The sequence below is a fragment of the Lycium ferocissimum genome, chromosome 4 (assembly GCF_029784015.1).
Source record: "Lycium ferocissimum isolate CSIRO_LF1 chromosome 4, AGI_CSIRO_Lferr_CH_V1, whole genome shotgun sequence".
Classification (NCBI taxonomy): domain Eukaryota; kingdom Viridiplantae; phylum Streptophyta; class Magnoliopsida; order Solanales; family Solanaceae; genus Lycium; species Lycium ferocissimum.
The window spans coordinates 5,895,494-5,908,387 of NC_081345.1; the positions used below are offsets into that span (position 1 = coordinate 5,895,494).

At 39.2% G+C, this 12,894-nt stretch overlaps 2 protein-coding genes and 1 non-coding gene across 3 annotated transcripts; 1 reads left to right on the forward strand and 2 right to left on the reverse strand.

Moving 5' to 3' along the window:
* Positions 1 to 3,909: 3,909 nt before the first annotated feature.
* LOC132053693 (uncharacterized) lies at positions 3,910 to 5,565 on the reverse strand. Its single transcript, XM_059445806.1, has 3 exons — positions 5,274 to 5,565; positions 4,236 to 5,177; positions 3,910 to 4,145 (listed from the first exon to the last, which is right to left on the reverse strand). The coding sequence occupies exons 1-3, from the start codon at positions 5,563 to 5,565 to the stop codon at positions 3,910 to 3,912; spliced, it is 1,470 nt and encodes a 489-aa protein (XP_059301789.1).
* A 37-nt stretch (positions 5,566 to 5,602) lies between these two features.
* LOC132055005 (small nucleolar RNA R71) lies at positions 5,603 to 5,708 on the forward strand. The gene has a single exon (XR_009414473.1). It is a non-coding gene; the product is annotated as a small nucleolar RNA R71 (small nucleolar RNA).
* A 3,599-nt stretch (positions 5,709 to 9,307) lies between these two features.
* Positions 9,308 to 12,481, reverse strand: LOC132051472 (probably inactive leucine-rich repeat receptor-like protein kinase At5g06940). The gene is made up of 2 exons (XM_059442548.1): positions 9,975 to 12,481; positions 9,308 to 9,865 (listed from the first exon to the last, which is right to left on the reverse strand). The coding sequence occupies exons 1-2, from the start codon at positions 12,244 to 12,246 to the stop codon at positions 9,486 to 9,488; spliced, it is 2,652 nt and encodes an 883-aa protein (XP_059298531.1). The 5' UTR covers positions 12,247 to 12,481; the 3' UTR covers positions 9,308 to 9,485.
* Positions 12,482 to 12,894: the final 413 nt, after the last annotated feature.

The following is a 12,894-nucleotide window of genomic DNA, read 5'->3' on the forward strand; positions in this document are numbered from 1 at the left end:
GAGGTAATCCCCGTCCCCAAATTTCCTTTAAAAACCTTTGGGCCCTTCCACTTTGCCCCAAAAAATTGGGGAATTTGACCCAAAATCAGGGGGCCCTTGCACTAACCGCCGTCAGGGGAACCCGCCCCCTCCCCCGGGCCGGCGAACTGGGAGTTAATCCCGAATAGCCTCGATCATCCGTTGACCCGAAACACCAAAGTGAGGATCGGAACTCGGAGCCGTATTCTCTCGTGCTCCTCCGAGACAAGAGGGAGTGCGAGAGGTGGGCCGAGATGGGCCTCACGTGGGACTCACCCTCCTCTACATGTACCGCCAGCTCCTGTTCAACCCGCCTTCCTGCCGTAGTCTTTCCCTTCTGGGCGGCTGTTGCTTTCCTCTTTACCGGCATCACTGAAATCATAACGCACAATTAGAAAAGGGAAAGATCTTATATTATGGCTCTATCGCATGATCTATGGAGAAGAAAAATGGTCATTATTCCTAAATGCCCCGCAGTCTCTTGTTTATAAGTGTGGTGTGCTTCACACCCATAAAAAAGACTCTACTGGACACGGCTCGTAGACACACCCTAGGATGGAACTGCTCTGATACCACTTTTATTACGACCCAACTAGGGGCCATGACGGGTACTCGGAGCTGACTACCGAGCACCGCTTATCATGCTGACTATCATACTCAACCTGGGCATACATCAATTTCGACACAAACTTATCATGGAACAATCTCCAACCAACTCCCAAAACATATATAAGCATAGGCCCATAAAGCTACAAAATGATGTACAAACCTACAACGAAGGGGTCACATAGCATCTACAACCCACACATAAGTATCTACGAGCCTCTAACTAAAGTACTGAAATCATGAGGGCATGACAGGACCCCACCATGCGCCAATATATACACAAAAGAATATACCAAGAGATGGCAACTCGAAGCAGCGAGTGCTCCCCGCAAATCTGCTGAGTAAGCTCCTAAGCGTCTACGCCGTCTCCCTGTCTACCTGTGGGCATGAACACGGCATCCAAAAAGAGAAGGACGTCAGTACGAACAATGTACTGAGTATGAAAGGCATACAAGGTAACATAATGAGGGAATATAGAAAGCATAAGGAGAAAAAATAACTGTAACTGCTTGCCTCGTGAGGCGGAATCATGCATGCTCACTTTTTACCTTTATGACACATCACACATACACACATAAGTTGTCTGAATCAATAACATCATTAGCCCGCGCCCCCCATGTCCGGGGTAATCATCTCACGTTGCCCACTAGTGGTGTCTGTCCATGCCATTTAGACATGGTGTGGTAAGCTGCCCGCCTTAGCGGTGCTGCCCGACCATCTAGGCACGGTGTAATCATCATTATATTCCTAACATGAAGCATGCATAGGGGCTCAAGTAAAAACTGTAACTCTATCGGAGTGACGTAAGGTCTGTAACCTCCGATTGTATTATGGAACATCATGATCGTCAAGTCTCACCTTGAAAGAACTAGTATCATGAGGTGAGGCGACAACAAGGAACAACATCAATGAATCGTAAACATAGGATTCTCAAGCTCATGAAGGCATCATTATCATGGAACATATCTTATCTCGATCTCATAGGAAGCTTTTAATAATCTTTAGCTTTCATCTTTTTGGGATGTAAGAAGGTCATGGAAATGTAGAAAAGAAATTGTAGTATAGAAGTCATGCCTTTAAAAGAAGGGGAATAACCTTACATACCTTTATATCCTTTTAACTTTATTGCCTACTTGCTTGCCTTCGAGCTCGTGATTCTACCTTCAAGGAAATTTGTACTAAGATTAGACAACCAGAAACATACTTAAGCTTAAGCTAAAGCAACTAGGAGTTAATGAAAATTTGGCGACATTTCCTTTGTTTCGACAACTTCTTCCATAAAATACAACAACCCTCAAACATCAATAAGAACACCCATAATAACATAATCAATAAATTCTTCAAGTTAAACATTGTTTACTTCTTAATTCCACCTTCAAAATCATCCATAACCATATCTATAGTACAACATCATATTCATTCTCATATAATACTCCTTTAACATCGTTTGTATTATTCACCACAAGATTGTACTCATAACATGTCAAGAACTATTATTCAAATCAAGTCATCATTCAAGAATATCAATATTTCCATATTTGCACTCCATATTCTTCTTCCTTCCATAATCCAAGTTTTTCAACCACTCAATGTTCATAATAACATGAATTGAACATAAAAATTACCTTTGATGATGTAGGGATGGACTTTGGGTGACAATACTTCACTTGGAGAAACCCCCATCCTCCCTCAATACAAAAGGACTTCTTGATCTCTACAAACCCTAGTGGGCATCCATACACTTGATTTTGCTAATTTTTGGTGTTTGCTCCTTGATTTCCCTTAGATATATGATAATATGATGAGAGAAATATTCTAGAACCTTCAAGAGTTAGAGAGAGAATGAAATCTGAAAATTAGGAGCATGACTCGTCTATTTATAGCTGAAACTGGAAAGTTCCGGAGAAGCGGGTCGATGACCCGTCGACTTGTCGATGGTCCGTTGACTTGCTCCGTCGACTTACGTCTGAAAATCCCTGATTGCAAAAACATGTTGACGGTTGGGTTGACGGTTCTGTCGACATGTCGACGATCCGTCGACTTGTCCCGTCGAGTCGTGCCTGCAGATTCCAGTTTGCTGAAACGTTTTGATGGTGCACAGTGACGGTCCATCGACATGTCGACGCCCGCGCACCGATCGGTGTCCGCCAACCCCCGAATCCGGCTCGCATTGCATCGATTTGATTTGTTCAACTTCTAACCCCGTAACTCACCAGGAATACCTGCTGGTAAGTTGTATTCGGGGTAAGATATTCTCTACCTTAACTTTCTTCAACAAGTTTTCTTCTCTCTCCTCACTGTCTTTGGAATCTTAATTAGAATCATTAAATACCCCTTCCTACTTGTAGGGACACCATAAACCCCTTAACTTACATTAGTCTGTTTACCGCGCAACAACCCGAAATTCTGAGGTGTAACACCATCTAAGAAGCAGTAGTAAGACCTCCCAGCCCCCCTATCCAGCATCCGATCTATGAACGGCATGGGAAAGTGGCCTTTACAAGTGGAAGTATTCAGCTTCCTATAATCCATGCACACACGCCATCCAGTAACTGTACGAGTGGGGATCAGCTCATTCTTTGCATTAGACACCATAGTGATACCTCCTTTCTTAGGAACACATTGAACATGACTCACCCACTTGCTGTCTGCAATCGGATACACTACCCCCGCATCTAACCACTTTATTATCTCCTTTTTCACGACTTCTTGCATATTCTCATTCAATCTCCTTTGATGCTCCACACTCGGCTTGCTATCTTCCTCCAACTGAATTTTGTGTTCGCAGATCCCAGAAGAAATTCTCGAACGTCTGCTATGGTCCAACCAATGGCACACCTATATTCACACAATACCTCCAAAAGTCGCTCAATCTGTTCCTCGCCCGCACGTCGAAACAATCACTGGCAATGTATTATTCGGACCAAGGAACTCGTACTTCAAATGTGATAGGAGCTGCTTAAGCTCCAACTTAGGTGGCTCAATGATCGAAGGCTTTGCTGGAGGGGTTGTTCTATTTTCTAGATCAAGATTTAGCTTCTTTGGGTGGTAAGACTATGAACCCAACCCAACAAGCGAATTAACTGTCTCCACATAACCCTCCATGTTTTCAGCATCAAAGTTCACAAGAATACCGGCTAGAGCTTCACCTAAACTTTCTTCTTCCATCTTGAACTCCACCGCTTCATCAATAACATCAAACGAATCAATTACCGAAATGCTCTCGTAAGCACTTGGTAACTTCATGCCCTTACTAGCCTGAAAAGTAACTTCTTCATCGTTGACTCAGAACTTGATTTCATTTTTCTCTAAATCCATCAGAGCTCTCCCTGTAGCAAGGAAGGGTCTCCTCAGAATAATAAGAATGTACCCATCAACAGCACAGTCAAGAATCACAAAATCAGCGGGCAACATAAATTTACCAACCCGTACAAGAACATCATCAACCACGCTAACAGGCCTTTTAATAGACCTATCAGCCATCTGTAACCTCATAGTAGTCGGCCTTGGCATCCCCAAACCTGATTGTTTGTATATAGCAAGTGGCATCAAATTAATACTCGCCCCATTATCACACAAAGCACGAGCAAAATCATGGTGCCCAACAGAACAAGGAATGGTGAACGCCCCAGGATCTCCCTTTTTCTGAATAGTAGTTATTGAAATAATGGAACTCACAGTGTCGGTCAAACTCACGGTTTCATGTTGTACCGTTTTCTTCTTAGTCAGCAGGTCCTTCAAATATTTAGCAAAATCGAGCATCTCCTTGAAATCTTCTAAGAAGGGAAAATTTATAGATAACTGCTTCAACTGATCATAAAATTTCTCAAACTTAGCATCTTCCTTCTTCTTTACCAACCTCTGAGGAAAGGGAGGTTTAGACTTGCAAAGCTGTGTCAAAGGGTGGAAAGCCCCTTTCACAGTCTGCTTGCTCGTGTCATCAGCCTCCTTCATAATCTTTGGAATATCAGCAACCTTCTTGTCAGTAGGATTCTCATCAACAATAATTGGTGTTTCAGACTGCACCTCTTCCTCTTCATCTATCGGCTCAAAATCAACAACCTTCTTATCAGTACCTTGGAGTATTTTACCACTTCTAGTACTAATGGCAAACACACAGTCTACATCGCCTCCCCTGTTCTTTGGATTTGGAACAGTGTCACTCGGAAGTCCTCCCTTTTTTGAGGGTGTCTTCGCTTTCAGAAATATCCCGCATCCGTGACTCGAGCTTCGAATAGCCGTTGTATGGGAACCCACCCGTCTCAACCCGCATAAAGTCCTCTCAGACTTTGATTGGTTTACCAGAACCTTCTTAAGCATTGCTTCAACCCTCGAACTACCTTGCTCTGTTGACTGCCCTTTTGCTGGTATATAAGGATTGGAACTCTTGTTCCCAAAATTGTTGTTGTTGTTGTAGCTCCCTTGGTTCCCACCACCATAATTATTATTGTAGTTCCCTGAGTTGTTGTTGTTATAAGCACCTTGACCTTGCTGAAGTCTCCATTGATTCTGATTCTGGTAACCACCTTGGTAGTTCTGTCTTTGATAACCCCCTTGAGAATTATCCACATAATTAGCATCTTATACCTACATAGGAGGTCCCTCGTGAAATGGACCCTTTTGGGTCTGGTACATCCCTTTCGGCATACCTGGATCATCCTCACAAACATTCACCTTCTTAATCTGGGTTTCATCAAACTTCTTTGTTAGCAAGGAAATATTTGTTGCAAGCTCAGCCAATGTTTGCTGGGTATCTAGATTCTCCTTTACCATAATCTGGATCATGGCACTACCGTAAGGCACAATGTCAGCATTGCTTGAATGCCAAGCCTGATTGTGAGTGGTCAGCCTGTCAAGTATGTTGGTCACTTGTCGGTAAGATTTATTCATGAAACAACCATTAGCTGCATTGTTAGCAACTGATTGAGTCACTAGATCCATCCCTCAGTAGAACTTCTCCATTAATATGTTCTCCGGAAAACCATGATTCGGAATCTTTTGCAAATACTCTTTGAATCTCTCCCAAGCTTCATATAACTGTTCCCCCGGTCGCTGCTTAAATTCATAGATCTTGTCACGAATCTCAGCCTTCTTGCTAGGAGGGTACCATTTCTTGAGAAAGACTGCTGCCATCTCTGCCTATGTAGTAATAGAATTCCAGGGCAGCTTCTCAAACCACGCTCTTGCATCTCCAGCTAAGGAATATTTGAATAACGTCAACCGAATAGCATCTTGTGGAACTTTGTTTTGGATGTGATTAGCACATACATCCACAAAATTCTGCAAATGACGTTGAGGGTCATTCTCGGTAGAGTTCAAAAAGTAGCCCTAAAGCTTCAACAACTGGTATAGAGAGGAGTCAATTTTTACGCTTGCAACTCCACATCGAGGATGAAAAATAGTAGATGCATAGTACTCCTCCAGAATAAGATCAGCGAAAATATTTTCTTCATCTGATTCATTCGCCTGATTATTCAATCGATTCCCCTGGTTACCAACACGTTGGTTTTGCTGATTCTGATTCATGTTCACCTAGTTTACAAGGAATAGCAAACAAGGTGTGATGGAATAAGCAAAAGACTTCAATCAAAGCAAATACTATTTAGTAATTTCAAAACCGTATTCCCCGACAACGGCGCCAAAATTTGATACGCTCAAATTACACCTTCAATTAGCGTAAAGCAGGCGATGTCAAATATAATAACCCAACTAGGTTGGTGTCGAATCCCATAGGGAATATGGTGTGAAAAAGTTACTAAACTCGTAGAATGCCTAATTTTGGTCTAATGTCTTAATCCGATAATTTTTTGTAAAAGTTGGTTGTTTATGACTAATGGCTAACTAATTTCTTTGGATTGTAATTTATGGTAAAAGAAACCAAGGTTGTGTCCCCGTTAGATAAAGTGTATGATCATAGGTATTGATCTTGATATACTTCTAATGGATCATTATATGAATGCACTTAACCTCTATATGAATCTCTACTATTTCCCAATAAATAAAGATTATTATAACAAAGTAACTATGAAGAACGGTTAATTGTGCGAAGTGAATTCTTCTTATTCCTAAGTGAATCTATTAAACAAAGTTTAATGCTTTGAGTCTATTTATTCTTACCAACCCTAATTATTTTCCCAAATAAATCATTGTCTATGGCTTTAATCAATGTTTGCAACCATTAATTTTGAATGAAGAATGAAGAATAAATAAACCCTAATAATCCATTATGTGTATATTAATCACAAAGCCCAATCACAAAACACCCATCATTGGGTTCACAACCCTAGTAAGGGTATTTAGCTACTCATGACAAAGAACAAGAAATAAGAAATTGAAGAATTCATAATTGCTTACTTTGGAAGAAAAGAGGAATTGATAATACTTGAATTGATGTAATGAATTTCAAAACCAAGAGAGTATTTAATGTTCTAAGCCAAAAGTCAAAAATATAATAACTCATAACAATTAAAACCCTACAATGACTATTTATAGGCTCTGAAAACGTAAAAGTTACAGATTTGCACTTTGGTCCCCGTCGATACAAAATACGGTCCGTATTTTGAAATACGGACCGTAAACCAGTTTACGCCCAAGGTTTCCATCAATAGTTGTTTAACTGCAACCTCCTAAAATACAGACCGTATTTTGATTTGCGGTCCGTCTTCTGCATAGTCGTCTTTCAACTTCCAAAACTTCAACTTTCTGCCAAATGTCTAAATGATTAAATATGCTTTGAAATACGAACCGTAAAGTGGAATACGGTCCGAAAAAGTTGTTTGTATTTCACCATCTCCTTAGCATGCCTTTTTGGTTCTGCTTATCCTTAAATACGCCTATCGAATACGACCCGTATTTGAGAATACGGTCCGTATACTGAGTTTACGGCCAGCTTCTGCACTTTAACTGTTTTCATTCCAAATCTGCTCTGTTACCTGGAAAGCACTAAAAACACATTAAATAGACACTAGCTTGCTTAAAAACAAGTAAAACTTCTGGTAAAAAGGCCTTGGATGTGCCATAAATTCCGGGCACATCACCTATACTTTGAGATATCATTTCAATGATGCCAAAAGGGGGAAGATGACTATGTGCTTATGCTTGTGACTCGTATACTCTAACCTGATTCATGTTATAGTGTTCGTTTTCTTGCCTATGAGATGTTTGAAATAGGTGAGATGTTTGGAACAGGTTATACTAGTTGCTTCATAGACATGAGTTTGTCAAAATCAAAAAAGGGCAATTTGTTGACTTAAGCATATGTGTGTTTTGATGATTAACAAAGTAAATGAACAAGGCTAGTAAATCAGTTGTAGAAACAATTGGTTGAGATAAAACAAATGAACTAGACAGAGAAAAATAATGGGACAAAGCTACTAAGCAAGAGTGAATGAACTAGGTCTGCAAACATGTTTCAACACACAGACAGGTGCAGTGAATAGATCAGAGACATATACAAGGTAAGTGAACCAGATATGCAGACATGTTCCATCGCAAAAAATAGGAGGGCGAGATAGGAGAAGATAAATTAGAGACAGATGCAGGACAAGAATGAATAAAACAGGTTTATGGACATGTTCCACCTCAGACTGTGAGAAGATTTAGAGGCAAAAGAAGCTGGTGCTTGAATCAGGCCCAAGAACATGTTCCAGCTCAGAATCCTACTCGAATAGGATTTGTGTTTTATGGTAAAGACTTGGCGGAGAAGTTTGAGGGTTTTCTTGTCATAATTATCAAAGATACTTCAAACTCCTACAAGGACACTAAAGACGCGTGAATGCAAGAATCCCAATTCAACTCAAACCCTAACTCTCATAATGGGCCTTACCACGTAGGACTAAGTTCCCGACTTGTTGAAAACCTAAATATATATATATATATATATATATATATATATATATATATATATATATATATATATATATATATATATATCTAAGTCCTGCCATGAAGAAGTTTTGCGCACTTACAAAGAGAGAAAAAACGAAATTGAGCAAACCCCGTCAAAACAAAATTGAGAGAGTTCTAATTACATAAGTGTGACCTTGATACTACGAAGAAGATTGAAGAACCTGTTTAATAGAGTTTATGTTCTACAGTTCTTGAATCTAGATTTGTGTATTAGGTAGTTTATCAAGTTGTATCTTTATCCTCTTTTTTAGAAGCATAAATTATAGATACAAACAGTTAGTCAAATTCAACTTCAAGTTGGGATAACTTGAAGTGGGCTTACTAGTCTAGGGAGATTAGTGAGATAGGAATTAGAGTTTAGTTCCTAGATTATAGAGTTTGTAACTTGAATTTGCACAGGCTCACAGTTGTAGTGGAGTTTGGAAAAAATCCTACAGAGGTGTAGGTCATGGTTTTTTTTCACCCTTGTGAGCTGGGTAATTTCCACGTAAAATTGTTGTGCCCTTTACTTTCCTGTTCGTTACTATTCTGCAAAATGCTACAGGCGAAAGTAGGGTACTACTTAGGACAGATATTAGGTCGTGCAACTTAACAGAGTTAAAGTTGTCAATAATGTTAAAGACTTCCCATTGATCTCTTAATCTTGAATAGACAATCTTTACGATTTGCTTCTTTGTTATTTTTTTTCTTTTTTTGTTTTGGGGAAGGCACAGTTACGTCGAGATTGATCATCAAAAGTTAATAACAAACTCAACCATCAAAACTAGAAGCGAGGTGGCGCTTGGGAATTATGCTTAAGATAATATACAGAAAAGGATAACATAAACAGGGTAAGGACCTCGTATTATGTTGATTACAACAAATGTATAGAGAAAACAAGAGCATTTCCAAGCACATCCTACAGGAGTTCAAAATAGGCATGTAGTATTGAAGCAGAATACACAAAATCAAGTTCAGAGGGGAAGCGAACTATCGGTGGAAGTGGATTGTTCATTGATATATGGTAGCTTGGATCTTGAATCCAGACACTGCAGTATCCTGACAACTTCGAACATTGAGGGACGTTTCTCTGGCATTACAGTGGTGCAATGCAGAGCAATCTCGAGAGCTCCAAGCATCTCATGTTGAGAAGCACTTGAAATTTTGGGATCAAGAACTTGAAGTGCTCCATTTGTAATGTTGATTTTCCTTCTTACCCACTTTACAACATCAAGAGATCCCTCACCAGCTGATTCTGCCTCCTCAGCTTGCCGGCCTGTTATAAGCTCTAGTAGGATTACACCAAAGCTGTATGTGTCCATTTGCTCACTAGCCCTTTTCGTGTACCCATATTCTGCAATAGCAAGATAGCTCATCACATAAGTATGCTGTCCAAATATAAGTCATCACAAGTATTGCATGGAAAAGGATATTAGGTTGATAGTTGAACTATAATTGCGTACCTGGTGGCAAATAACAGGAAGATGCAGCATCTGAAGCCAAAGATAACTTAAAGGCAGCTTCTCCAACTATGCGGTCCAGAGCAAAATCTGTGATCTTTGGTTCATAATCAGCATCAAGAAGAATATTAGTTGATTTCAGGTTTCGATGAAGTAAATGAGGAAGGTAATCTTTATGAAGATATGCCAATCCTTGAGCTACTCCAATGGCAATGCGCAACCTAACACTCCATGGTAATTGAATATCAATCAGATCCCCAAGGCTTCCTCTTGCTAGATATTCATATATCAAGAATATGGCATCATTAGAGTAACAAAATCCAAGAATTTTTGTGATGTTCTTATGCCTGATCTTTGCTAAAGTCTTTATATCAGTTTTCATAGATTTTGAAGACTGAGTTCCGAAATTCATTAACTTCTTCACAGCTATCAGCTCCCCACTTGGTAAGTTCACAATATAAACTCTTCCAAATGTTCGCCCATTTCCTCTAGCATTCTTCTCAGTCATTGCCATCATCAGATCATTCTCACTAACTCTCAAAGGGTAGAAGAAAACTGATCTCCAACCATCCATTTCGGATCTTCGTTTCCTAGACCGCCTTATGATGTAAAATCCAACAGCAATAATCAAAATTGCAACAGCTAAAGTTACTGAAATTAAGGCAGATGCCAATTTTGAAAGATTAACACCCTTATGCATGTCCTTTTCTTCTGAGCAAGAATTGGACAATCCTGGACCACAGAGTTCAGGATTCCCTTGCAAAAAAGAAGCAGGAAGGCCAGAAATCAATGAAGCTGGAACTCTACCGGATAGTCGATTGAAGGAGACATTAAACAAAGCAAGCTTCAAGTTTTGAAACTCTTCTGGGATTTGACCAGTGAGATTATTGTGGGAAAGATCAAGATATGTTAAAACAGGCAGTGCACCAAGGGATTTTGGTATTTCACCAATGAAGTTGTTATCAGCCAGTGATAATGAGACTAACTTTTTGCATTTCTTTAATTCAGGAACTATGCCAGAAAGGTAATTATGTGACAGATTTATGATGCTCATTACAGGTGAATCACAGAAGTTTGAAGGAAGCTCACCATACAAACCATTCAGAGATGCAGAAAATCTGTACAAGCTTCTAATCAACCCAAGACTTTGTGGAATTTTACTAGTAAAGCTATTATTATCAATCTGAACTTGCTCCAACTGAGCAGCATGTGATATGGAATCAGGAATTTCTCCTGAAAATCTATTGTTTTCAGCTCTGATGAGTTTGATTTTGGGCAATGACCATAACCATGAAGGGAAATTCCCAGAGAACAAGTTGTCCTGAACTTGAAACCTTTCAAGATTCATGCACTGGTTAATGGAGTCATTAGGTATTGAACCGTTGAACAAATTAGTATGTAAACCAAGATCAACAAGACCTTTTGCACCACATATACCATTTGGAAATGCCCCAGAAAGCTTGTTTTGTGAAACATCAAAAGACACCAAGTTCGGTAGAGAAGAACCAACTTTAGGTAAACTACCAGTGATATTGTTTTGTGATAAATCCAAAATGACTAAACTCTTTAACCCCTCAAAGAAGTGTGGTATTTCACCATAAAAACCAGAGCTTTGCAACAGAAACTTTTCAAGCTTACTAAGTTTACCAATATCTCCAGGAATCTCACTTACCAAGAATGGATTTTGGGACAAATCAAGAACCACAAGCTCAGTGAAATTGCCAAGAACCATAGGAACACCACCTGAAAGCAAGTTGTTTCCCAAGTTGAGAACTTGAAGTTCTTTCAATGATCCTATGCCTTCTGGGATCCTTCCTTCAAGATGATTTCTACCAAAATCAAGAACTTTAAGTGAACCAAACTGAGAAATCTGGTCAGGAATAGTGCCCCAAATGAGATTGTTACTGAGATTCAGACTCTCCAAAGAATCACATTGTGAGAGATGTAGAGGTATAGGCTGGTTAAAGAGGTTATTTGCAAGGTTGAGATGAGCAAGATTTGGAAGTTGACAGATAGAAGGTGAGATTTCACCTGAAATATTCAAACTTAGGAGCTTAATAGAAGAGATGGAAGAAGGAGAAGATGTACAAGTGATACCAGTCCAGTTACAGTGGTAAATAGTTGTGGTATTAGACCAGCTTGAAAGAAGGTTTAAAGGGTCATTAATGGAGTCCTTAAATGTCAGAAGAATATCAGCTTCATCTATAGCACAACTTAGAAGAACCAATGAGAATGAAAAAAAGAGAAAGATGAAAGATTTGCAGAGAGTAGCCATTGGAGAAGGACAAACAAACTGAGAGTTTTTTAGTTAAGTTTAGGTTAGGTTATAGTGAAGTGAGGGAGTGGCCTGGGAAGGAGAGAAGTACAAAAAGTCACTACAAAGAAAATGTATTAAACAATGAATTTTTCATCTTATGCCAAATTCAATAAAGTAGAAATCTTTGAAGGGTATAGTCTATATATCTAAAAGCTGCTAAACAGAAAAAGTCAATGCAAATTATGTCATGAGAGAGTAGGGAAGATAATCAAGGACACCTTGTATTTTTGTGGCACAAAAAATGTAGTAGAAATACTACATGAAAAGGGGTAGTAATTTTTTTAACAAAATGGAGAAATCACTTCTATCAATCAATGCATGTCCAGGTTTGGGTTTTGGACATATTAGCTAGAATCTATCACGATTGTCATATACATCCAAATTTAAGTCACGAACTCACGATGCCAAAAATGTCTTCTTTTTTCTCATTTAAGAGCCTGTTTGGATGGGCTTAAAAAAGTTTATGTTGAAAACGTTTATAAAAAAAAAAAATAAGTTGACTAGTTGGTGAAATTCAACTTATTTTTTGCTTATAACGTTTTAGGCCTTTAAGCCGTTTTAGATAAGTTAAACAAACAAACCCAATTAATTTTGGGCTTATTTTAA